The sequence below is a fragment of the Alosa pseudoharengus genome, unplaced genomic scaffold (assembly GCF_046254945.1).
Source record: "Alosa pseudoharengus isolate Yale_2024_CS ecotype anadromous, Long Island Sound unplaced genomic scaffold, YU_APseudo_1.1 YU_APseudo_1.1_scf_4, whole genome shotgun sequence".
Lineage (NCBI taxonomy): Eukaryota > Metazoa > Chordata > Actinopteri > Clupeiformes > Clupeidae > Alosa > Alosa pseudoharengus.
The window spans coordinates 19,976,223-20,000,549 of record NW_027468774.1 but is presented as its reverse complement, the minus strand read 5'-3'; the positions used below and the strand labels follow the sequence as shown (position 1 = coordinate 20,000,549).

The window sequence follows — 24,327 nt, the reverse complement described above, 5'->3', positions numbered from 1 at the left end:
GCACAACATCATGGTGCCAGTGCTAATAATATAATATTACGAGACTACGCTATTAGAAGACAGAAAGAAGCACCAGCGCATGGCTCTAATAGACTGCAATGGCAGGAGAGTCCACTATGCCTACACTCTAGCATCAGCCGTTCCGCTGTCTGATGAGAAGGACAATAGGCACTGAAATATATACTGGGGCAAGAGAGGGGAGGGAAGACGGGAACCGGATTTTTGTGGTAGTGGTGGTGGTTGGTGTGACACCCCCCCCATCCCCCCTCCTCCTCACTCTGTATCCTCCATCTCCCCCTCCTTCTTCTCCTCCCTCCATTCCTCTCCCCCTCTAAGCTGGTCCCATTCTTGAGGACTTGCTGGTGAAACGGGAGAAATAAACAGACACCGAGCGCAGAGGAAAGGATACAGGGTGTGATAGTGTCTACAATTTAGGATATTCCTCCCTCCCCTCCCCCCCTCTGTCTCTCCATCTTCATTCCTAGCCTTTTCTTTAATGGATAGAAATTATCCTGGAACAGGATTCGGAGATTTGGGCGCTGGAACGGGATGGAGTTACGAGAGATCAGCAAAGGCAAGGTAGGCGGTTGTGCCCGTGCAAGTGGACTTTCATACACTGAATGCATAAACACGCTTTAGCTGGCTGCAACAATGCCATACCTATGGACGCATTGCAATCCATAATCACATAGCCTATTTCCTTCTTATGCAGTGATTACATTAATACGGTCCAGGTGTATCTATCAGCAGGCTATTGTCATTATCAGTGGAGGAGGAGGGGGTGTCCAGAAAATGCAAGGAATGCAATTGAGAGGCAATGCTTAATACGGAAGGTAGACTGAGACAGAAAAAGAGGGGGGAGAGGGGCGAAAAGAAGGGGGATGGGATGAAGGATATCGGAGCGAGCTAGCTGGCTAGCTTCCTAGCGTATTATCAAAAATGAAAAATCAAACGTTCATTGTGTTCACAGGGGAGCATGCAGGGCATTACGTCCACTGACTCCTGTGATGCAAATGTAGTTGTCTCAGCTCGCGCATGGGTTGCAATGTGAGTTGACAAGGCGGCATTGGGAGGCATGTAATCACAGAAATCAAATGCATTTTGACGATGCCAGGAGTGCTAGCTACTGTAGGCAGCTTGGCACTATGACCAAGGCTATGTGTCTGCAAAACGGAACGGCCTTAATTCGAGAAATGCACAATGGTGCAATACTACATATTTGAGCAATAATAGCAAGCCAGTTGAGTTAGAATTCGATCCAAATGCAGCTGATTATAACGGTAATTGTTATGTTTTTATTGATTACAAACATTAATGTAAACAATGCAGCATCACATTAACACTTGCGCTATTTAGGGTAGTTTGACGTTTAAACATGTATAAAAGACTTCATTGCGTAAGACGTTAACATAGCACTAACGTTACTAAAGCATGACAGTAATTCACTGGCGACTAATAACGAGACTGGAGTTCATTTCCCGAGTCACATTAATATTCGGACTGTGACCTTATGATTTATAACCGAAACGGTTGGAAATTATATGGATCTGTATTGATGCAGGGTGGTAGACAAGGCTTGACTACGCTAGTTGTCAAGCAAGTTTCGTATTACAAGATTCAATTCTTAGCAAACCCACTCCAGGCATTTTGAAAGACATACCTATGCATAGAGGCTGGATAATGTTACATGCTCTCTCGGATAAGGGAATCGACTGTTGTTCTAGACGTGACTAGCTAACGTTATTTGATAGAATGTAACGTTACTATCAGGATAAGAGCATTAACATTACGTGGCAAAGAACTACACAGTCTATATAAGCGCAAACATATATTTGAAACAGATTGTCAGGTAAACTACATACAGAGCCCAGGTTGACAGACCAGTAGGATCTCTACAAACTCGCGTTAGTCGCGGTAATGTGATGAGAAGCTGCAGTGTTAGCTAGCTAGCTATTGAGCTAATTTAAGACATCAAGGAAGGAGCTTAGCGGGATAATTTGCAACATACTGCTAGTTTATTGATATTTAAATAAATTGACAATTATTTTGTTTTCTAACTTATAAATTGGGAGCCTACTTTCTTGAACTGCAGCCCAGCTAGCTTGCGTTTCCATTTGCAAAACTCGAACCGTCTCTTTCTCAGTGATTCGCGGCCTGTGAATTTCAAAGGCTGCCCGGCTGCGTAGCTACGTAGCTAGTCGCCGTGACAACCAAATCAATCCTGGTTGTGCGTTCATGTATCCATCACCAATGGAGGGGGGACCTGGAGACGCGCGCTGTAGATTATTAGTGTTTGGTTGGCGGAACAATATTTCGTCCTTCACTAAAGTGATGTAGCCGTCTCTGCAAAGACATAATAGGCCTTGCAGAAGTATTTCTCCTTCTATGCCTATTTTGCGAACCAGATGCCCCAATAAAAGCCTCACTCTCTTTTATTATAGGCTACTGAGATGAGTGAAAGGGTATTTAATGTTTCCAGCAACTGCCCAAAGTAACCTGCATTATGCATAGTTTACATAGGCCTATGAATGCCCCTTGATGATCAGCCATGCATTACCTATCTGTGTAGCATATTTTGAGCAAATTATGATAGTATACTGCACTGAGCATTTGCCCAGGGTTTCTGACTATATATTCAACAAAAATGAAGTGGTAAGGTGTTCTACTAATTGATAGCCTTGTTGCCGTGTAGCTTCAAACATCAGTAGCTCACTGTACAGATGCATGTTAATTTTAAATCAACCACCTCTGCTTGTTGATTAAACTTTGTCTCTCAGGTCTGTTTTTTAGGATTGTTGCTAATTATGAAATGTGTAGCCTATCCTATAATTATCTGAATCAAATGCACACTGTGTATCCTCAATTCTAGGAAATGTAGGAATGTATATCTATTTTAAATGAAATGTTCATAAATTACATGACTTTGCCCTAAATTACTACAAGATGCTAAGTGGACAGCACATTTGAGATTAATCAATCAACCGGCTGATCAATCTGATCAAGCTGATCAATCAATGGCTGTATTAAATGATGGGTCTATGTTCAGGCGTTCTTGTTGTCTCATCTCTATCTCTATCTGTTCAGGTGTTAAAATGTAAAACAGGCTATGGTACTTTCTTTACTCTACAGCTATCTATTCTTTGTGACAATATTTTCATCCCAGCTGTATCAGCCTCTTGGGAGTTTTTTTTTTTCTTTTTTTCCTAAATTGAGTGTTCAGATGCTATGCTGCTGCTGTGAGTGTCTTTATGGTCATGATTCTCAACGGCATCAGTAGACCTAGCAGCCCTAGCTAGCATTGCTATCAAGTATAGAATTAGTGCCGTTGAAACCAGTGCTCTGTCTTGTTATAAACAGTGACAGCCACCATTAATGGTAGGCTGTCATCCATGTCAATTGCACCCATATGGAAACCATGTAACATTCTTGTTCTGTTGAAATTATTCTTAAACCAGAAGTGTGTTGCAATAATGAGTTCACTGGCAATTCTGTAAGTGTAGGGTATCATGGCAGAGATATTCTTCCCGGTAAAAACACAGTCCAATGTGAATTTGTGTAAGACACTGGAATTTGAATGAGCAGACAAAACATTGTTTGGCAGGCCATACAATATAATTCTATTACACCTAAGCTTCTCTAAAAGCTAAAATAAACCTTATTCCTTCCCTCATCGACCTTATGTTTTGATGCACATTGAATCTGTTCCAAGGGAATGTATGTTTACCATTTCCTCAAACTGCAAATAGATTGCTTCTCCAAACAGTAATACTACATGATTGACTAATAGCACCATAAGTCAATTAACCTGCAGTCATTCATAATCAATAGGCTACTGCCACTAGCATGTCTACAGTACCTGAATAATCAACTAGAAGTTCTGGGGAGAAAAACATCATAATCATTGTGATCCCCATAATCATTATTCTGCAAGGCACTTATCGGCATCTCTCGGCTGGTGAGCAGCTCGGCACCATGTTTTAGCTATAGTAATTGTCATAATATTTTTTTTCTCATTACAGCATTTTACTGTTAGTGGAAAACAGTAATTGTTTGGCAGTACATGTTTGCATTCAGATTTTGCATTCTGTCAGATGGCACCCTCCATTCAAACAATGTGAAGGTCAGCTTGGTATCCAAACAGAAAATGGGGCTCAGTCTGTGGTTAAGATAACCCTTTGAAGCAGCTCAAATATTGTTATGTTACTCAGGAGTTTTTATATTTATGGTGGCACCGATGGGTCCTGATGAATGGAGGCTTCTGGCTGCCCATAAAAAGCATGTACTTGTTAGGGGGCTCTATGTGGAATTATCTCCGCCATCATTAGAGGTGGCTCCGTCCAGCAGATTTAATTGAGCTGACTAATTCATCTCTGATGTGCTCACTCTTGCTCCTTTTCACTGCTCGAGAACTACTGTCTACCAAATTGAACGAGAGAGAGAAAGAGATAAAGGGAGAGGGGGTTCGAATGCAGAGAGGAGGGGGTAAAGGAGTTGACAGAAAAATGGTAGGTGAGGCACATGATGAAGAAGGGCCAGGGGGCTGCAGTGAGGGGATAAGTGAGAGGTGAAGATGTAAGGAAGTACAGGCCCACATGCTGACAAGATGAACTGACCACTACCCAAATGCCCACCACAATTTTGTCTTGACAGCTGTTGTTGTCTTATCCTGAGTGGTCTTTACAGCTGGGATGGACCTATTTGCATGAAATTGCTCCACCTTTTGTGTGTGTGTGTCCATGAGACCAGGTGTTTTAAATAAAGGGGAAAGAAATAAACAGGAGATACTGAGATACAAGTAGATGAAGAAATCAAAAGTAGGAGGTGTAGGTGGAGTTTTACTTTCTTAGATTTCATTCGTAATTTAATCTTAACTCATTCTATCACTTTATGTAAAACGTCAATATTTTAGATAATGCATAGTTCAACTGGAACATTTCAGTCTGAATTGTATCTCTTGTTAATTTTGCTGTACACTCTGCCCTCTACGACATTGTTCTTACAAATAAATTTAGGAACCACCTGTATCCTATTGCACTGAATCGTAACATAATATATCACTCTGAAGTCAGAGAGACTCAAGGGCAATCAGTAGGCTTAAGAGTGAAGCCAATCCTTGAAAGCGTAAAACCTAATTACTTGTGTTTGGCAACTATCTCATCAAATTACATGGTTGGACTCATCATCTTTTTCATCAATCAAAATTGGAGTGGAAAATCACAGCATCTATTCACTGACTTGACTATGGTGTTGCTGTGGATAGCTACCACCATCTAGAAAGGGACACCTGTGTTTGTGTGTGTCTGTCTCAGTGTCTGTGTGTGTGTGTGTGTGTGCGCGTGCAATGTCTGTGGCCTCTTAAACTGGATTTTCCCGTGAGTGTGGTGTAGATTGACTGAGCTGCGGTCACAGTGGAGGCAGGGGAGTGTGGGAGGTGTTCTGTAATTGACTCTGAAGGCCAGAGCTGAGGATTCATCAATGAGAGCAGTGTTTCTCCGTCCAGTAGTCCTGCCCAGCTGCCATCGTCTCTGACCGACGCAGAAGAGGGGGTGCTGGCAATAGCCTGCCACCCCTGAAAGCAATAGTTGATTGACCAGTCACAGGATTGGCTTAAGTCCTTGAAATCTAACACAGTTTAGCTAGCTGCGGTATTGTGTTTGCACTTTAAATTTATTTAGGCTTTTTGTCTGATTTACCGCATCTGCAATTTCTCAGGAAGGAGGGGTGCAGTACAAACCTCCTTAGACATATGCAAATCAAACAGACTGCATCGTTCCTTTTGTGTGCTGGGAGTGTCCTCACGTTGGTGCCGAGTAAGTGGGAAGCACACTTGCTTCACAGATTCCTCTGTTAGGTTTTAAAGGCATCCCGCAAACAGCTGGAACTTGCCGATGTGTTGGTGGAGATATCTCCCAACCCTCCCATCCCAGACAGGAACACAAATCACATCCTCTCTAGAACGGCAGAGACGGGTCACGCTGTGTGCCAACTGTGATCTCATCTTGAGAATCCACATGCAGAATGGTACTCGGCGCAGACGTAATGTTGGTCCCTGTCCGCGAGGCCATCAAAGATGAGAATTTCAACTTCCAAATGAGTTTGTGTATTTATGAATTATGAATTTCACTTGTGTGATCCAGAATGCATTAGGACAGATACCACATGTCCTTCTTGAGGGAAAGTGAGGATGTGGATACATAAAGACAGATTATGTTCGTAATCTACTAGTGAGGCAGGACAACAGGGGGAGGATGAGGGGTCAGCAACCAGGAAGGGTTTAGTTGGGGATTTACTCTGATCCCTCTGGTTGAAGATAACAATATTGTTCATTTAAGGAGTGAATGAGAAAATAACAAACCTAACTGAAACTGATTCTCTGGTTTTGTATAAACAGCAATAACAAACTGGGGAAAAAAAGAAAATAGCTGGCAAGAGTGGAATGTCTGCCATAGAGGTCTTTGTTTTTTACTCATATCTTTGCCATGAGTCCTTGTTGGGTGCTGATGTTCTTCTGTCTTACCAAGGACTCTCCTAACTCCTAACACATAATTCACTGTAAATCACCATATTATTTTACCTAATCAAAATGGGAAGAAATGAAGAATTGCTGAACTGTAGGACCACTACACAGCACCTACCCTCTCTCTCTATCTTCTGCAGTCTGGTGTATGGGAGCTCCAGGTCCTCTCATCCCGACACAGAGCTTCTCCATCGGCAAGCTTACGGCACACCCCACCCCCTGCAGGGCTATGCAACCAATCATCATCCGGGGAGCTCCGGACAGAGTGGATCCTGGGGGGCAGCAGGGAGGAGCTTGGGTAAGGATGGCTTATCGTCCCAGCACAGAGCCTTTGGCCAACTTAAAGTTTATCACTTCAATAAGAGAAAACAAACGTGATACTTCTGGTCCTTAGCCGAATGCAGATACATAACACTGTTGCACTGGAGTACATGTTTGTGTAAATGTTGTTTGTAAATGTTGCTTTGTTTTTGTATATAAATATATCTCTGAAGAGACTCATCCCTTCTGCTCCCAGGTCTGTCAGGTCTGTTTGATGCTGGGCTGCATCACACCAGTCCCTCTGGTCCAGATGCATCCGTCATGAACCTAATATCTGCCCTGGAGTCCCGTGGTCCGCAGCCACCCCCCTCTGCCTCCTCCCTCCTCTCACAGTTCCGAACCCCTTCCTGGCAGACGGGTGAGTTATGGGACCACTGAGTTATACAGTTGTTGTGTACAAGTCATATTTGATAGATGCTGTATTTGTATCAGTCTAAGTATTATGTGTGTTTTTTTTTTGTTTTATCCATTTCTCTTTTGTCTCTTTTTGTTGGTGTAGCAATGCATACCACTGCCCCGGCTGAGCTCTTCATTTCTGGTGCCCTCCCTGGCTCCGGATCTTTCCCCTCCTCCTCAGCCCTGTCAGCCTATCAGCACCCTGCTTCGTTTTCAGGCCGCTCTTTCCCAGGGGTGACCTCATCGCTTTCACTCCAGGACACACCCACCTTCAGCCCCACCTCCAATGGCCTTCTGTCGCCCCACGATCCCCTTTTGCACATCAAAACGCCTTCTCAGTCCAGCCTAGGCTTCGATCGGCTGCTGTCCTCCCAGAGTGCTGCAGCCTACAGAGGGTCTCAAGATCCATCTGGAGGGCCCCCTCCACCTCCGCAGGCTCCCACCTCCTCGTCTGCACGGCACTTACCGCCACCCCAGTTCAACCTGCTCTCGTCTCAGTTACAGGACCAGTCCTCCCAGTTGTACAACAGCTCTGTTTTCTCCTCCGCGCCAGCTCCACCACAGCCACCACCCAGCCAAGAGAGGGCCTTGCCCAGGCAGGATAGTGTGATTAAACACTACCAGCGTCCCTCCCCTGCCCAGTCCCAGCTTCCCTCGTCCACCCCTCACCCCCTGCAGCATTACCTCAGCTGTGGAGCGGGAGGGTATCAGCAGCAGATGTCCCACCACCGACATGGAGGGATGTCCTGTAGCCCCCTGGGGGATCAGAGTCCGTCCTCAGACCCCAAACCATCGCCGCGGTCAGATCAGGTCTACCGACCCATTATCCAGCCCCCCTATACTTCCTCCAGTACCTCCTCAGCCTCCTCATCGGCTGGTTCGGGAGGAGCAGTGGGCAAAGGGAGCAAGAGCTCCAGCTCTAGCAGTGGTTACTCCTCCTCGGGCTCCTCTTCGTCCCGCACGCCCCATACGCCCCACACACCCCACACACCACCCTCTGCTTCCTCCACTTCCTCCTCCTCTTCCGCGTCCTCTTCAAATTCCAACCCCAACCCATCCTCCAGTTCCTCGTCTGCCCCCTCTAGACAACAGCCCCCGCCTCAGTCAGCCCCTCCACCTCCTCCTCCTCCACCACCCCCTCCGCCGGTCTCCTCTACCACACAACAGCAGGCACCTCCCAAGCCTTGCCTCTCTGCCTATGGCTCTCCTGTTGCCCCAGTCAAACCCTCTGCTGGTTTACCAGGTCAGACACCACCTCAGCAGCAGTCGCAGTCTTACTCTCCAAGCCACCCACAAGCCTCCCACCTCCCCCAGCCATATGGGGGTTTCAGCTCTCCCCAGGCCCAGGACCTGAGCTCTAGCACTGTCGGTGGTGGGAAAGGTTATGGTAGCTTAGGGGGGACCGGGAGATCCTTCTCAGCTGAGGTGGTGTATGGTTCAGAATCTGGATATGGTTCTCTGCCCCCGTCACTTGGAGGAGCAGGAAGCCCGTCACTGAGCTTTGGTGGTCCGGGACATTCCCCTGCACTTCTGGGTTCAGGCAGTGGGGCAGGCTCCGCAGGGAGTGCCACTGGGTCAGTGGGAGGTAATTCTGGAGGTGGGGGCAGTGGCTCGAGTGGAGGCAGTGTTGGGAGTGGAGGTGGGGGAAGCTCATATCATCTTCCGGATTCCAGCCCATCGCCCTCCAATGGGTCTGGCATAATACGTCCAGGGATGCACTCTCCGGCACCCACACGCCCAGCCCAGTCCCCTGGGGGAGCTGGAAGTAGCAAATATCTTTCGTCTGTCCTCTCCCCTCCATTCCTGTCCTCTCCCCAGGGCTACCCAGACACACGAGGTCCCCAACCCCAACCACCCCAATCGTATCACCCCACCCCTCCAAAACCTAAGCCTGACACCGACATTCTGGGGGTAGAGCGGCCCCAGGAAGAGGAAGAGGAGGATGATGATGACTTTTTAATTCAGCACTTGTTACATGCACAGAGCCCCACGCCCCACTCTTCCCAGCACCATGGCCAGCCGCCCCAGGTTTCTGCACAGCAGCAGCCACAGCAGGCCCCCCAGTCCAGAGATGGAGGCAAAGGTCTCTCAGCCTATGACTTAAATAAGGCCTCAGAGGAGCGGTACCATCTCCAAAGTGTGATCCGCACCAACAGTGCAACTAACAGCACAGCTCCTGGGTCCTCAGGGACCGGTGTAGCAGGAGGTCTGGAGAGTCTGGAAATGACACTGAAGAAGCAGCAGCAGCATCAACAGCAACAGCATCAGCATCAACAGCAGCAGCACCATCACCACCAACAGGTCAAGAGTGACAGAGTGCTGCAAGGAGCAGGGGCTGGTGGGGGTCGGGGAAATGCTGACTCCCTCCCACACTCTCATCCCCACGCGCCTCACCCTCATCCACACGACTCCCTGGGCTCTGTGGTCCACTATAGTCGGGGTGACCCTTACTCCCATCTTCCGCACCAGCACAGCCAGCATGCCCACCACACGTCCCACACACAGCACCCTCAGCATGCCCAGCACTCTCACCCGCACTCGCTCTCACAGACCCACATAGAGCTGAAGAAGCCCCCTGACCCAACGGAAATACCCTATCTGCGGAAAACCCCTGACTTGCAGCACCAATCCCAGTCCAATCTCTCCCTGATGGACTCTCCCCCTGACCAATCTCAGCAGTCTCAGCCGGCCCATCTTCTGCAGTCCGTTCTCTCTCACACCACTCGGAACAAAATGGAGGCCCAGCAGACCTCCCAGCAGCAACAGCAGCACTCAATGAGCCAACAGGCCATGATGGGACCAACAGGAGGTTCAGGAGCTGGAAGTGTTGGGGGAGTGGACACTCAGTCTCAGACCTCTCAGCTGCAGCTCCAACTTCAGTCCCAGGCATTAGAGTCCCACTATGGGCGTGGAAGTCAACGAGACCAGAGCCAAGCAAGTCAGAACTCGGTTTCATCTCTGGATATGCTGGAGCGTTCCCTCTCCAGAACCAACAGCCGAGAAGGGGCTGGCACCGACAGAGGTGGTCATGGAAGCATGGGAGGAGGAGATGGGGGGAGTGGTGATCATCACAGACAGCAACAGCACAGGATGCCTCCACATCACCAGTCCCATCACCCCCAGCAAACAGCATCGGACCTGCATGATTTCCTCTCTGAGCCGGACCTGGGTTTATCAGCTCCTTCCCACATGCACCACATGGGCCCCCATCACCCCCATCAACATAGCCACCTGTCTCAACAGACACACCCCCACCACTCAGCCCACCAACACCCCCACCATATGCAGCCCCCCTCAAGAGCCCCCCAGCCACAGACTCAAGCCCAGTCAAGGGATCCTGAGCCTCAGCTCTCCCAAAGTCAACTGGACCAGCTCAAGGAGCACCAGTTTAACACCACAAGCCCAGTGGCTAAAACTTCTCAGAGTCAGAACCAGCAGCAACAACCGAGGTTCATGCCTTTGACGTCCATAAGCTTCCCAGATTCCTTGCTCCAAGATGAGGACCGGTCATTTTTCCCTGGTATGGAAGATATGTTTTGTTCAGAAGATTATAAGTCTAGTTGTGCAGGACCAGGAGGTGGAACAACTGTGCCAGGGGGACATGATGGAATGTCTGAAGGACGTGGCACAGGACAGGATGGTATGGATCCTGTCAAAGCAGGTGTAGATGGCAGTGGTTATGATATGATGAGTCACCATGGAGACCAAGGGTATGAGCAATACTGTCATAGCCTCTCAGAATCTGGAAATAGCACCATGCATCTGGACCTGGATTCTTTGAAGACCGATGAGCTTCCATCCACTGTCAACACTGAGCAACTAGGTCTGATTCAGTCCCAGACCCCTGGGATGGGTTTGGGAGGAACTGGCCCAGGAGATGGTTCTGGAAACAAGATGATGGGTGGCCCTGGAGTTGGAGGAGGCTCTGGAACTGGGGGACTGACATCTCCAATCTTCTGCTCCTCTCGGCCCAAGAAGCTCCTCAAAACCAGCTCCTTCCATCTCCTGAAGCAGCGCAGAGACCCTAACTCACAGCCCCAGGTCAAGAAGAATTACGCCCAGGAGTATGAGTTTGAGGATGATGAGGACAAAGCCAATGTACCTGCTGACATCCGCCTGAACAGCCGTCGCCTTCCAGATCTACTTCCTGACTTGGTGTCTAGCTGCCGAAAGTCTGGTGCTGGCTCCAGCATGGACACCCTGAGTCCACTGATGGGTGACCTGGACTTTTGCCAGTCATCTGGATACTCCTCTCTAGGGCCACCTCCTCAGCTCTTGCCACGGGAAGGCCCCAAAAAGCGAGGGAGGAAGCCAACTAAACCCAAACGTGAGGGACCACCACGGCCAAGGGGCCGACCTCGAATTCGTCCTCTCCCAGAACCTCCATACTTCAAAGGCATTATGGGACCTGTAGGGGGTGAGACCAGAGGAAGGGGGCGTGGACGAGGTAGGGGTCGGGGCAAAAGGGAGGATCCGATGCTGGAGATGCACAGAGACTTGAACAAAGGGCAGAACCTCCACCTGCAACAACAACAGCAACAGCAGCAGCATCACCACCCCCACCACCAATCCCAACATCTCCAGCACCCACAGCAACAGCACATGGTACAGATGCAGCACCACCCGCAACAACCGCAGCACCACCACCCCCAACAGCAGCACTTGCATCAGCAGCAACATCAGCAGCCACACCCTCAGCAGCACTTACATCCCCAGCAGCAGCACCATGTACAACAGCAGCACCAGGCCCAGCAACAGCCCCAACAACAACAACAACAACAACACCAGGAGCCCATCAGGCCCATCAAGGTGAGTCATCGAATGGAAATTCAGACACTGATGAATTTTAAATTGACTGCTTTATCTGTGCTGTGTTTATCATTCAATGTCCCTGTGACTTACTGCCCATTTACTTTTGCCCATTTCTCTCTCCCTCTCATTTCACATCTCCTATGACTTTTACAGATCAAGCTGCCCATCCCCTCTATGCCCTCTTCGGATGCTTTACTGAGGACGGACTCTATGTCCAGCTCTGACCAGGTTCTGTCGGATGGATCGCTGGGCTCAGCCCCCTCCCTCGGACTGAGTCCTGGAGGTGGGCTGGACATAAACAGAGCCCAGGAAAAGATGAAGCACAAAGTCCCAGAGGTGAGGAATTGTAGAGTCCTAGAGGACAGATGAACAATTAGGTGAAAGCTAGAAGCCAAGTGCTAAAGCATTAGGAATACTTACTGGGTCAGAAAATACGGCTAGCACACTTGTTGTTGCAATTTTTGTAATTGATAAGTAATGCACATAACTGTATTGTGTAGGATGTATTCAGTGTTTTAGAGGGTTCTCTGATCATCTGATCTGATCATAAGACCACTTTGCAGTGTTTTGTCTACTAACTGCTAGCTACACTGATCCCATACAAATGTAAAGACCTGTGGATCAACAGCTTTTTAACCATAACCATAAAGATTAGAAGGCTCTTTTGTATGCGCCAGTGCGTTTCAGATACAGCATGAAAGACCTGCTGTGAAGGTTACTTGCCTGAAGATTCTGAATAATTAAGTAGCATCAATTAGATATTGTCTGAATGACAGCATGATGTATTTTGAACATGAGGGGGAGGAAAAGGTATTTAATTGTGATTTCCTCTTAAGACCAGTGATATTTCTAGCTTTCTTTCCAGGTTTTCTAGGTTACTTTGTCCATCAGAATGTATGACCTTTGGATAAATAGTATAGATTTGTAGGCCGCAGAGGATCTTTCCAAATGAACAATAGGAACCAATAGCACAGAGGCTTATACAAAATCAACAGAGACTATAGAACACAAGACTATAGAACACATTGGTGGTAAACTGAGGTAAAATGGTGACTTGTTACCACAGCAACAGGTAGCCTGTAGAGAGCATTTAGTGAAATGCCCAGAAAAACAGTGATGATTTGTGGTTCTTGGTTCTCTCTCATAGATGGCCTGGGAGAGAGACATGGATGAGCAGATGACCCCAGAGGCATGGGCAGCTATGCAGAAACTCTCTAGCTCGGTGAGAACGCACACACACGCACACACACACACACACACACACACACGCACACACACACACACACACACACACACACACACATCTCTGTGCATCATTATTAATTTAGGCTCTCACATCCCTCCTTAAAGAGGGAGGGAGGCAAGCCAGCAGAGGGGTGTGGAAAAATGTCTCATGATAAATCATTATTAATTATTTTAAGTGGATCAACAAAGTAGCATCAGATATAACCCCCAAATACACAGATGATCCATTTTCATTTGTGAATTTGTACATGTATGTGGGCTTGTGTTAGTACATACCCCTTTGTGAAAGGGTGCTCCCGCTAGAGGGCATTGTGCAGACCTGCACTCAGATGATTGACAAACCACTGTAATGGCTCTGTCCTTAAAAATGCAATAAAAAGGGAGAGAAAGAGCTGGCTGTTGCTAGGGTAGCAGTTGCCAAGGTTACACAATCATAGCAACCACCCTCAAGCGCCTCTGCTGTTCGATAAGGTGAACTACCTTTACAGACGTACATAAATGAGTTAATGTAGTGCCGAGAATTAAGTACTGCAAAATAAAAAAAATGAGAGTAGAATGGTCACGTGAGAATTATATTTTACAGACACATCCTCTGTGTATATTGAATCAAGCACAGTTTTCTGTCAGTGAAGTTAAATCCTTCTTTCATGCTGTTCTGTGATTCTCTTGTTTATGTGTCTCTCTGTTGTATTTGCTGTCCTTCCCATTCACTGATTTCTTCTTCATTTGTTTTTTTCCCCCATTTGTTTGCTATTTGTCATGGTTCCTCATCAGACGGAGGACAAGAACCAAGAGCTGAAGTCTGGCTTCATGGCGTCCTTCCTGGACTTCTTAAAGACTGGCAAGAAGCAACCTACTCCTGGCGTAGACCCTGTGGATCCTGTGTCTGTGAAAGGGGGTATCCGGCCTCTGTCTCCTTCCCCACCACCTCCTCCCCCGCCTCCGCCTGCTCCCTCGTTCGGAGAGGGTGAAGGGGAGGGGTCCCTCGGTCTGAGCAGCTGCCCGAGCCCTTGCAAGCGACTGGACGAGGAGCTGAAGAGGAACCTGGAGACGTTGCCGTCCTTCTCCTCCGACGAGGAGGACTCAGTCAGCAAAAATCAGGACCTGCAGAAGAGCATCTCCTCGGCCATATCCGCGCTTTACGACACGCCGCACAGTCTGGTGGCAGCACCACCGCCTCCTACCCCCTCCCCGCCAACCCCACATCTGGAACAGACCCCCTCGCCCATTAACACACCACCCCCTATTCAGGTCGAGCCTGAGCCTGTCACTCAAACACCTGTTCAACCAATGGAAGACGAGGAGGACAAGGAAGAAGAGACACCACCCTCACTGGTAGCCAATGGGCAAAGCCCACAACCTCAACCTCCCACCCCAGAGCAGACTGAGGAGCAGCAACAAACAGAGATGGTGGAGCCAAGACTGGAAGAGGAGGAGGAGGAAGAGGAGGTGGAGGAGGAGGAGGAGGAGCAGGATCAAGAGCAAGAGGAAGAGGAGGTGGAGGAGCAAGAACAGAAGAAGACCAGAGAAGAGGAGAGAGTTGAGCAAAGAGAGGCAGAGGAAAAGGAGATGGATGAGCCGGAGTATGAGATGCTGGGGCGTCCTAGAGTTGAAGGTAGGTGAAAGCTGGGTTCCACTATTAGCGGTAGCTGTGGTATAGTATATATCTTTGGAAATTTGCATTTTGTTATAATTCCTCAGAACAGCTACATTGTACTGTATGAAAGATAGTGTCAATTGAAATATCACCACACTAATGTGATTTCCCCTCCCATTCTCCCTCACAGATTCTCCGTCTGCGCCAGCTTCCGCTCACGCCCAGCCCTCACCCCCCTCTCTCTCCCCCTCGCCCCCCACATCCTCCTCTCCCTCCCCACTTCCTCCTCCTCCACTTTCCCTCCCCTCTCCTCTACCGTTAGAAGAGGAGGAGGAGGAGGAGGTTCCCCAGCCTCAGCATCTTGAGGAGGAGGAAGTGCAGCAGGCCCCATCTCACAGTCCGTCACCTCCCGCCCTTCCCTGCCCTTCACCCCTCAGCCCAGCCTCCTCCCCCTCCCCTTCCTCCTCCCCGACCGCTGTTAACGAGGAGGAGCTTAGCCCGGAGCCTCAGACCCCGCCGACCCCTGAGGACGTGTCCATGCGCAAGATCACCTCGCTGCACCTGGCCAAGAAGCAGGCCGACGTGGCCATCGTGGGCGAAAGCGAGGAAGACGACAGCGAGAGCGGAGGGGAGGGCATCTTCAGGGAACGAGACGAGTTTGTGGTGCGGACCGAGGACATTCGGACTCTGAAGGTATCCCAAATGATTTGTGCAAGATTTGGAATCGGTCATGTAGATATTCAGCAATATCTTGTAGATTGTAGGTCTTTGACCTCTTTGGTGTCATGATGTAGCGTCATAAGGAGGTCCTGGACACTACACAGACTCTAATACAGTTATATGTCATGTATGTGGGCATAGTCCAGCAGCAGTAGAGTCATCAATTGGCTATCAGGTGGCCTGGGTTTGATTCCAGAATCCACAGTTGCCAGTCTAAGTCACTTTGGATAAAGACGTTTGCTAAATGTCATTCACCTTTACATGACCTGAGCTGAGTGTTTGCGCCCTTACCCACAGCTGGCCCTGCAGACAGGCCGAGAGCCTCCCCCCATCTGGAGGGTGCAGAAGGCCCTGCTACAGAAGTTTGCCCCCGAGATCAAAGACGGGCAGCGGCAATTCTGTGCCACCAGTAACGTGAGTCTCGCAGGCCATCCCTCAAGAAGCAAATCGATTCATAAATGAGTGCGTGATTGAAAGAATGAATCTTAGGATGAACTCTCTTTTTCTTTCTTCTTCTATGCACAGTACCTTGGATATTTCGGTGATGCTAAGATTCGCTACCAGCGTCTGTATGTGAAGTTTCTAGAAAATGTCAATAAAAAGGATTATGTGCGTGTGTGTTCACGGAAACCCTGGCATCGCCCTGGACTCACACTACGGTATGTCACTGCACTTGAACACATACTGTATGTGGATGGCATGCTCAGCCCTCAAACACTGCCTCATGTGTATTAATGGATGTGTCATTTCCATGGGACATTATTGTCAACCTGCAGACATAGGCTGAAATAGCACTCCAGCTTTTCTAATCATGGCACAGTGAAAAGTGCTAGGATGATAACACTATTAGTCAAATTAATGAGGTGATAATTACAACTTTTCCTCCTCTGTCATTTCCTTTCCAGCCGCCAGTCACTTCCAAAGGTGCCACCTGTTACCCGTAGCCAAACTCCTCCCAGAGTGGAGAGAGATGAGAGAGAGAAGGAGAGGCAGCGAGAGAGGGAGCAGAGAGAACAGAGGGAGAGAGAGAGGGAGAAAGAGAAGCAGCAAGTGAGGGAGAGGGAAAAGGAGAAACAACAGGAGAGGGAGAGAGAGAAGGAGAAACAACAAGAAAAGGAAAGAGAGAAAGAAAAAGAGAAACAGCAGGAGAGGGAGAGAGAGAGAGAAAAGGAGAAACAACAAGATAAGGGGAGGGAAAGAGACAGGGAGAAAGAAAAACAGCAGGAGAGAGAGAGGGAGAAGGATAAACAGAAAGAACGGGAGAGAGAGCAAAGGGAGCTGAAGGAGAAGAAAGAAAGGGAACAAAAAGAAAGGGAGAAAAGGGAGAGAGAGCAAAAAGAAAAGGAGAGAAGAGAAAAGGAACAAAAAGAGAGAGAACAGCGCGAGAAAGAGCGGAGAGAGAAAGAGAAGGAGAGGGAGCGGGAACAGAGGGAGAGGAGAGAAAGGGAAAGGGAGAGAGAGAAGGAGAGGGAACAGAGGGAAAGAGAGAAGAGAGAGAAAGAGAGAGACAGGGAACAACGAGAAAGGGAGCTAAAGGAAAAAGAGAAAGAGAAGGAGAGGGAGCGAGAGAGGAGGGAAAAGGAGAAACAGCAAGAGAGGGAGAAGGTGAAGGAGAAAGAGAAGAAGCCTCAGACGGCACCACAGGATAAGGTGGAGAAGAGGGGTGTGGTGGTGGAAAGAGGCCGAGGCAGGGAGGAGAAGAGAGGAGGAGGAGAGAAGAAGGTGGAGCGGCCCCCAAGGGTGCGGCCAGTGAAGGTGAAGGCAGAGCCTCCGCCCAAGAAGAGGAAGAAGTGGCTGAAGGAGGTGGCGTCATCCTCCGACTCCGACTCCTCCCCCGAGCCACACAGCGAAGATGAAGGTCAGTGGGAGGGAGGGAGAGAGGGCTGCTGTGTGTGTGTGTGTGTGTGTGTATGTGTGTGTGCGGGTAGGTGTTTGTGTGTGTGTGTGTGTGTATGTACAAAGTGGTTTTGTGTTTCTATGTCTATGTGTAATATGGCTTTGTATGTAAGTGTGCGTGTGTGCGTTCAAAGTGTTTTTTTATGGTCTGTGTGTGTGCGTGTGTGCGAGTGTGCATGGTTGCGTTTTAAGAGACAGGGGACAGTGTCTGTGTGTGTGTGTGTGTTTGTGTGTCTCTTTGTTTCAGAGACGGAGAGAGGAGAGATGCTGTGTGTGTGTGTGTGTGTGTGTGTGTGTGTGTGAGGAAGACAGAGGAGACAGTGGGTGCGTTTGGGTGTTGGTGACCTACATTACGAAAGGATATTAATCTTATTAGTGTGAAGAATATCTAGGAACTGTGCATTATGTGAATATGGTATGTAACGTGTGTGTGTGTGTGTGTGTGTGTGTGTGTGTGTGTGTGTGTGTTAACAGCTGTAGTGGTCCGCGGAATGAACAACCGTGCCATGCGGGAGATATTCCGCAGCTACGTGGAGATGCTGGTCAGCACCGCGCTAGACCCTGATATGATCCAAGCTCTGGAGGACACCAATGGTAATCAGAGAGAGAGAGAAAACCTGTCTCTGTGTTAACAGACACATACATGTTCCTGTGCACAGATGTGTGTGTATGTATGTATATGTACTGTATGTGTGTACATGTATATATGTGTACACAGACCTACACACGCACGAACACACACACACAAACACACACAAACACTCAAATGCTATTATTTATGTTATTTATTATTTATGTTCACCAATGGTAATCAGAGAGAGACTAGGAGAGAAACATGGGGCTAGGGGGGAAAATCACAGCACATTGGAAGTGATAGACTTATAATGTGAGTTACAGAATGAGACGTGATGATCCAGTGCCAGTGGTAATGATGTGAAGAGAACTGGGCGAGAGGGATGAATAGGGAAGGAGAGAGAAGGATGATGGGACTGGAATGAGAGTCCTGATGGGGAGATAATGAGAAAAGGAGAAGTAAAAGAGATGAAAAACCTGACCTCCGTCACCTTCCACTCCCTTAGATGAGCTGTATCTCCCGCCCATGCGCAAGATTGACGGCATCCTCAATGAGCAGAAGAGGAGACTGCTGAGGAGAGGCAACATGAGCTCCCAACACCAGGTACACAATCTGTCTCTTACTACCTTCTCACTCTGCCGACAAGTCTCAAGTGTCTGTCTCTCTGAATTGTTACTAAAAGCATTCTTTAGACCCAAGCCATATTAAAATCAGACTCCAGTAAAATGGTGCCACCACGGTAGTAATAAAACTGTATGAATCATACATACAGCAGTGAGGATGCATTGACGCTGTACCATGCTGAAGTGGTCTCTGTGCCAATAGTGTGGGATGAAGCTCCCAGGTTTTGTGAATTAGCTGATTTAAGCAACTGTGGGAAATCAGCAGAATTTTACTATGCCTGTTTCAAGGAGAACAGTTTCATCTTGTGTGTGTGTGTGTTGTGTATGGGCATATCTGTGTTTTTGAATGGGTGTGTCTATGTTTATGTGACTAATCTCCCTGTGGCTCGCACTCTCTTTCTTTCTCTGTATTTTTGTGGAGCAGGAGGCTCTACACATGTTCCCCCAGATGACCGCTGATCCGCTGGACTCCGGAGCTGTGCGTGTGCACTTGGCTGGCGAGGGTTACAACCGTAAAACCCTCAACCGTGTCAAGAGGAGCTTTCCCAAGCAACAGGCAAGTCCACTCATTGACTGTCAGAGTGACAGATTGTCTCAGACCCACTATCTCAAGTTTGGTGCCAGACATCCCAAGGTCACAGGCTCACTCAGAGCTGAATTAGTTCTGATATGTGTCCCTCCCTCCTCTGTGAGGCAATTGCAGTTCACATTGTATGTCAGTGGTGTTCGGGACATTGTTTTTGTTTATTTATTTGTTTATTTGTTTATTTTTCTGTGGGTTCATATTAATTAGGCAGCATCCCCCTCAGAGGGAATCACCATTCACAAGGCACTCCTTGAATTAAAATGCTTTTATCTTACTGACATGTCCTAATCGGAAAATAAAAGAAATGCCCATACATAGTGACTTATGCCTTCTTTAGGGCATGATACTTGAGTGTATTGAGGAAGGTATACCGACTTAAACAACATTTAATATTAAGACTTTTAAGTTCGGAGCATGACTATAACCTACATGTCATACTGTATGTTAAAGGTGTTTGGAATAATGCTTTTATTTATTTATTTTTCTGTTACATATAAAATAGACAGCTCAGATATTTCTCACTAAATTCTTTGCTAATACCCAAACACCCTGTTTTGGAACATCTCTCTGCTTTTCATTGACACTGTGCACGGACATTGAACTGTAATTAAAGGAAAGCTACTTCAGGCAATAATGCAAATTAATTATTAATGGAGGCAACCTCAGGCAGCATTAGCAAAACTGTTTGCGCTTTGCATCAAGCTGCAACAAGGAATTGGAATCAGCCCGGATTGTGGGAGTTCTTAGGGAGTTCCCCTCATTAGAGCCGCACTGCCCCATGGGTAATTTTCCACTAAAAAGTGTCTACCATTTCCCAGCAGAACTAGAAAGACACCAAGATAACACTTGCATAAATCAATGCCGTATCAAGATAATGGAATGAGGGGGGATACTGTGGTGCAAGTGGCTGCAGCGTGCAAAGCATGTTCAGGTCCAAGTGCCCGTGGGAACCCAGGTTAGAATCCAACCTGTGGTTATTTCCCATGTAATGAAGGACTGGCTCATGAATTGGTTTTCCCCAGTTAACCCTCTGCTTCCTCTCCTCCAGGACCTGAAGCTGTCCACAGAGGCCTGCAGGATGTACAGTCTCTACCACTCTCTCCATCATTACAAATATCACACCTTCCTGCACTGCAAGAAAGAGGTGAGAAGCTTTACTCATCTAAATGCTTAAAGCCTTCTTTTCCAAATCATGCTTTTCATCCACCCCTCTCTTCCCATTGTTCATTAACCTTTGTCCTTTCTCTGACCTTCCCTCAGACGGACAGCATAGAGCAGGCAGCGGAGGACCCCGGGCAAGAGGAAGTGGTTCAGCAGTGCATGGCCAATCAGGGCTGGTTGGAGACGCTCTTCAACTCCTTTCTGGACCTATTGACCCTCAGCACCAAAGCCTAAAGGGGTAGAGCTTTGAGAAAGACTGGACCATTACACAGCCTCAGGGGAGGTCTGGATTAGCCCACTCCTCTCCAGTGGGGTCCAAGCTGTCGGATTTCCTGAAGAGATTAGAATTTGACGTGAAAATATTTTTTTGTGAAGTTTTTTTGTTTTTTTTTGTTTTTACAAATACTGCTGACATTTTCACCAGTGGATGAGGCGGTACGGAGAGACAGAAAAGGGGAAGAATTGGAAGAACAAAAAAGTGAATGTGAGGAACACCTGCAGAAAACTAGAGGAAAACCATGGAGGCGTTCTGTGCTTCAGGAGAGCCGGAATCTGACGGCTGTGTTCTGCGCGAAACATATCCTCTTAAATATATAAATATGTATTATCAACAATTATGATTTGTATTATTTATACTTGGACATTTTTATCAAGTATTCCCTCAAGTCGGGGCAATTTACTGTTATTATTTTAAATAATGATGATATTTTAATGGGGTGCTCATGAAATGGCTCACCCATAATTCCCTGTTCCTTCTGTGCCCAAGGCTCAGTGATTAAAAACTAAAATTCTTGGGGCAGGGCATGCAAAAGGGGGCGTGGCTTAAACAGAGTGTCTGATGTCATTTTTTATGTCTCCATTCTGAAGAAAAGTGGAAGGAGAAATGTATTTAAGCTAAACAATGTGTTCTTTCTGTTCTTTAAAAGACTATGAGAGAAGCAAAAAAAGTGTTACTTGTTTGTTTTCTGAGAGAAACCGCAGTGGTTCTGGGGAAGCTGTAACAGTCTTCTATTTGTTTTATTTAGTTTTTTCAAAGTGTACAAAACGTCTGTGTTCAGTGTTTATGTTTTTTATCTGTTGGTTGTTATGATGCTAATATTAAGGATTATTATTTGGAGCTTTACCTTTCGGTTTGATCTCTGTGTGTAAATATTGTACAGTTGCTCACTGGAGCCTCTATCTCCCTGTCCGTATTCTGTAAATGGGTCTCTACGTCTTTGAAAGAAGCCAATAAAAACATTCAAATGATGGAAATGACAGGGGAAAGTGACACATTGCATGAGACTATTTTTTATTATTTGAATTGTGTAAATAATACACTGAAATATAGCAGCAGTAGGCCTATCATAAAACCACATCATCATAGCAAAGTGGGAAAGTGAATGTGGATGGAGAAATATTCAGAGAAAGAGAAAATGATCTAAAGGTGTAAAAAGGTGTACAATTTTCCTTTGTTTAAAGATGGCATTGAGATGATGGCATGGAGTTATGGCCTCTATGTCAACAAATAAGGATTACAGGTATCCAGTCTCTCATTAAGAAATCACAAAAACACAGATGCATTTTGTTTTTAAGCTGATATTTTTTTTTGATTTGACAAAATGCCAGAAAGGCCTGCTGCAGCATTAGACCGAAATCCCTTTGCAGAAGTATAGAAATCCTCCAATCTGAGGAATTTGCTGAACAACGTGTCTTGTTGCCATGGTGATGTTGCCATGGTGATGAAGCGGGCTGCGTAGTAGAGTATTTGTACGTCTCTGGTGATGGCTGTCCCTCTTTGTCTCTGCTCTCCTCTCCTAGTGTGGGGGGTTGGCAGGGGGTTGCCTTACCGACTGCAGCCCAGAACCCATTGAAAGATAAGCTGTAGCCTAGTGTTTTGGGTGTGGGACAGGATATACAGACAACTGCTTAACGTGTTATAAAGATAGATCATTTATAATGACAACGTGACACTGGACACCATTCACATATTCTCATTTGTGTAACAGCTAGTCTTTTGCTCTATTTCCCATCTCTGAAGGTTATGTGTTCTTCTGTGTTCTTCTCTGTATTCTTGCTGGGTCAGGCATGTGCATTTTCTATTCTGTTTACAATTCTTTTCTTTTGTCATTCATGACACCCCCCACCCCCCTCCATATTCCATGTATTTCTATTGGTCTGTCAGTCTTTCTGTCCTCCTCTGACTTCAGCACCTCCTGGCTGCAGCTCCTTGTTTTTCCACAGAGTGGCGCCGAAGCACCCTCTGGTGTTGCTCTTTTGGGCTGGACCCAACTGTTGCTATTCTAATCACCATTCTGAATTCTGCACTGCACTGCACTGCACTGCAAAACTATGGAACCCTCCTAAACCATGGCCATTTCTTATGATGTGTCAAATTCTTCTTCCAGATACCTTTTCAAATGATTTTCTTTATGATTGTAGCAAATATTGTTGCAGCACCCAGTAATGTGCAGAAAGTATATGAGGAACAGAGGAAGAAAGAGAGAGAAAGAGAGAGAGAACTGGCACCTTCTCTCTGAAACACTGGTCTACTTAATCATCAAGGTCTAGGACTCACCTCACATTGTAAACGTCATCACGAGTAGGCCTATACCTATACATGACTCTTTCATTCAGTCACTAGACCTAATCTTATGTGCACTTTTTTAGATGGTCATAAGATATATAAATCTTCTTAACTGGCCTACTCACTCCACTTGAATAACATCTTGATCATATCAAAAGAGTGGTCTTTCTTCCCAAGTGAACACAGTAATGTGTTCCCTCCACTCCCCACCCCTTCTCTCTACACTCTTACACTTATTATGACCACTGCTAGCGTGAAACTTTCGTTTGGTCGTTTTGGTTCGTTTGGGAACCTTCGTTTGGGTAGCCTACTACTGAGGCAGCCCCCACGCACTCCGAATTTCATCCAGGGGTGCATAAAATAAATGGTAGTAAACCGGTGGTACACGAGCTTCCACTAGGGGGTAGGCCTATGCAAGATGAAAAAAGGCAAAGTCGGAAAGGTGTTTAAAATGATTTTTTTTTTTTTAATCTTAAGCCTATGTTCTCTTTGTTCTTTGTGTTTCATAATGTTGTTCTCCACACTTTTTTACTGTAAGAGCTCATAGACCATTTGCACATTTTGATTTTGTTATTTGTTATCATGTAGGGCGGCTAAATTAAACATGATGCCTGGAATGCATCAATAGAATGTGTTACGTTTTTGTGTGGCGGATGGTGGGGGTATGCGAGCCGAATCAGGATGTAGGTGGTGGTACGCGAGAAAAAAGTTTGGGAACCAATGTGGTAGATGATGATGAGGAGAGGAGCTACCAGGCAGGACTGTCTGACACACACGCTCTCTCTCTCACAAACACACACACACATACACAAACACACACACACACAAACATAAACACACACACCTATACGCATACACACACTCACATCCACATGCACAGACACACACGCATGCACACACACACACACTCACATCTACACACTCAGGCACGCACATACAAGCACACACAAAAGTTGCAAGACTAGGATGGAATAGGAGATTAGAGCCCAACCGATTTATCGGCGGGCCGATATTAGGCATTTTCCAAACTATCGGTATCACTAATTATAACGGCCGATAAATAATTTTAAACTCAGTAAAGGAAAAACGAATATTAAGCCTTCATTTAGGCTGCATTTCAACAAAGGTGTTTTAAGTAAGGAAGAGCATGGTTTAGGCTACAAAGACTAAAAGTAAAGTAAAGTATCTGGTCATACTTGTAAAAAGGTTTGCTTGCATAAAGGTATGGAGTAATTAAGTAGGATATATAAACAACAATGTAGATTGTGGCAATGTGGTTATCACAGAACAAAGACCTGACACTCTTTTATTTC

General features: G+C 46.8%; 1 protein-coding gene across 1 annotated transcript; it reads left to right on the top strand.

Moving 5' to 3' along the window:
* Nucleotides 1–365: 365 nt before the first annotated feature.
* On the top strand, nt 366–21,712 carry prr12b (proline rich 12b). The gene is made up of 16 exons (XM_076265205.1): nt 366–579; nt 6,658–6,815; nt 7,035–7,196; nt 7,338–12,043; nt 12,200–12,382; nt 13,194–13,268; nt 14,066–14,906; nt 15,079–15,581; nt 15,906–16,022; nt 16,134–16,267; nt 16,514–17,466; nt 17,979–18,098; nt 18,584–18,681; nt 19,126–19,257; nt 20,336–20,431; nt 20,548–21,712. Exons 1-16 carry the CDS (start codon nt 497–499, stop codon nt 20,680–20,682), a joined length of 8,496 nt encoding a protein of 2,831 aa, XP_076121320.1. The 5' UTR covers nt 366–496; the 3' UTR covers nt 20,683–21,712.
* Nucleotides 21,713–24,327: the final 2,615 nt, after the last annotated feature.

Excerpts from the sequence above, each read along its gene's own strand:
- prr12b (XM_076265205.1), top strand. The coding sequence starts at position 497 with ATGGATAGAAATTATCCTGGAACAGGATTCGGAGATTTGGGCGCTGGA. Across the intron at positions 17,467-17,978 it reads GCCACACAGCGAAGATGAAG|CTGTAGTGGTCCGCGGAATG; the intron begins GTCAGTGGGAGG and ends GTGTGTTAACAG. Across the intron at positions 19,258-20,335 it reads GGAGCTTTCCCAAGCAACAG|GACCTGAAGCTGTCCACAGA; the intron begins GCAAGTCCACTC and ends CCTCTCCTCCAG.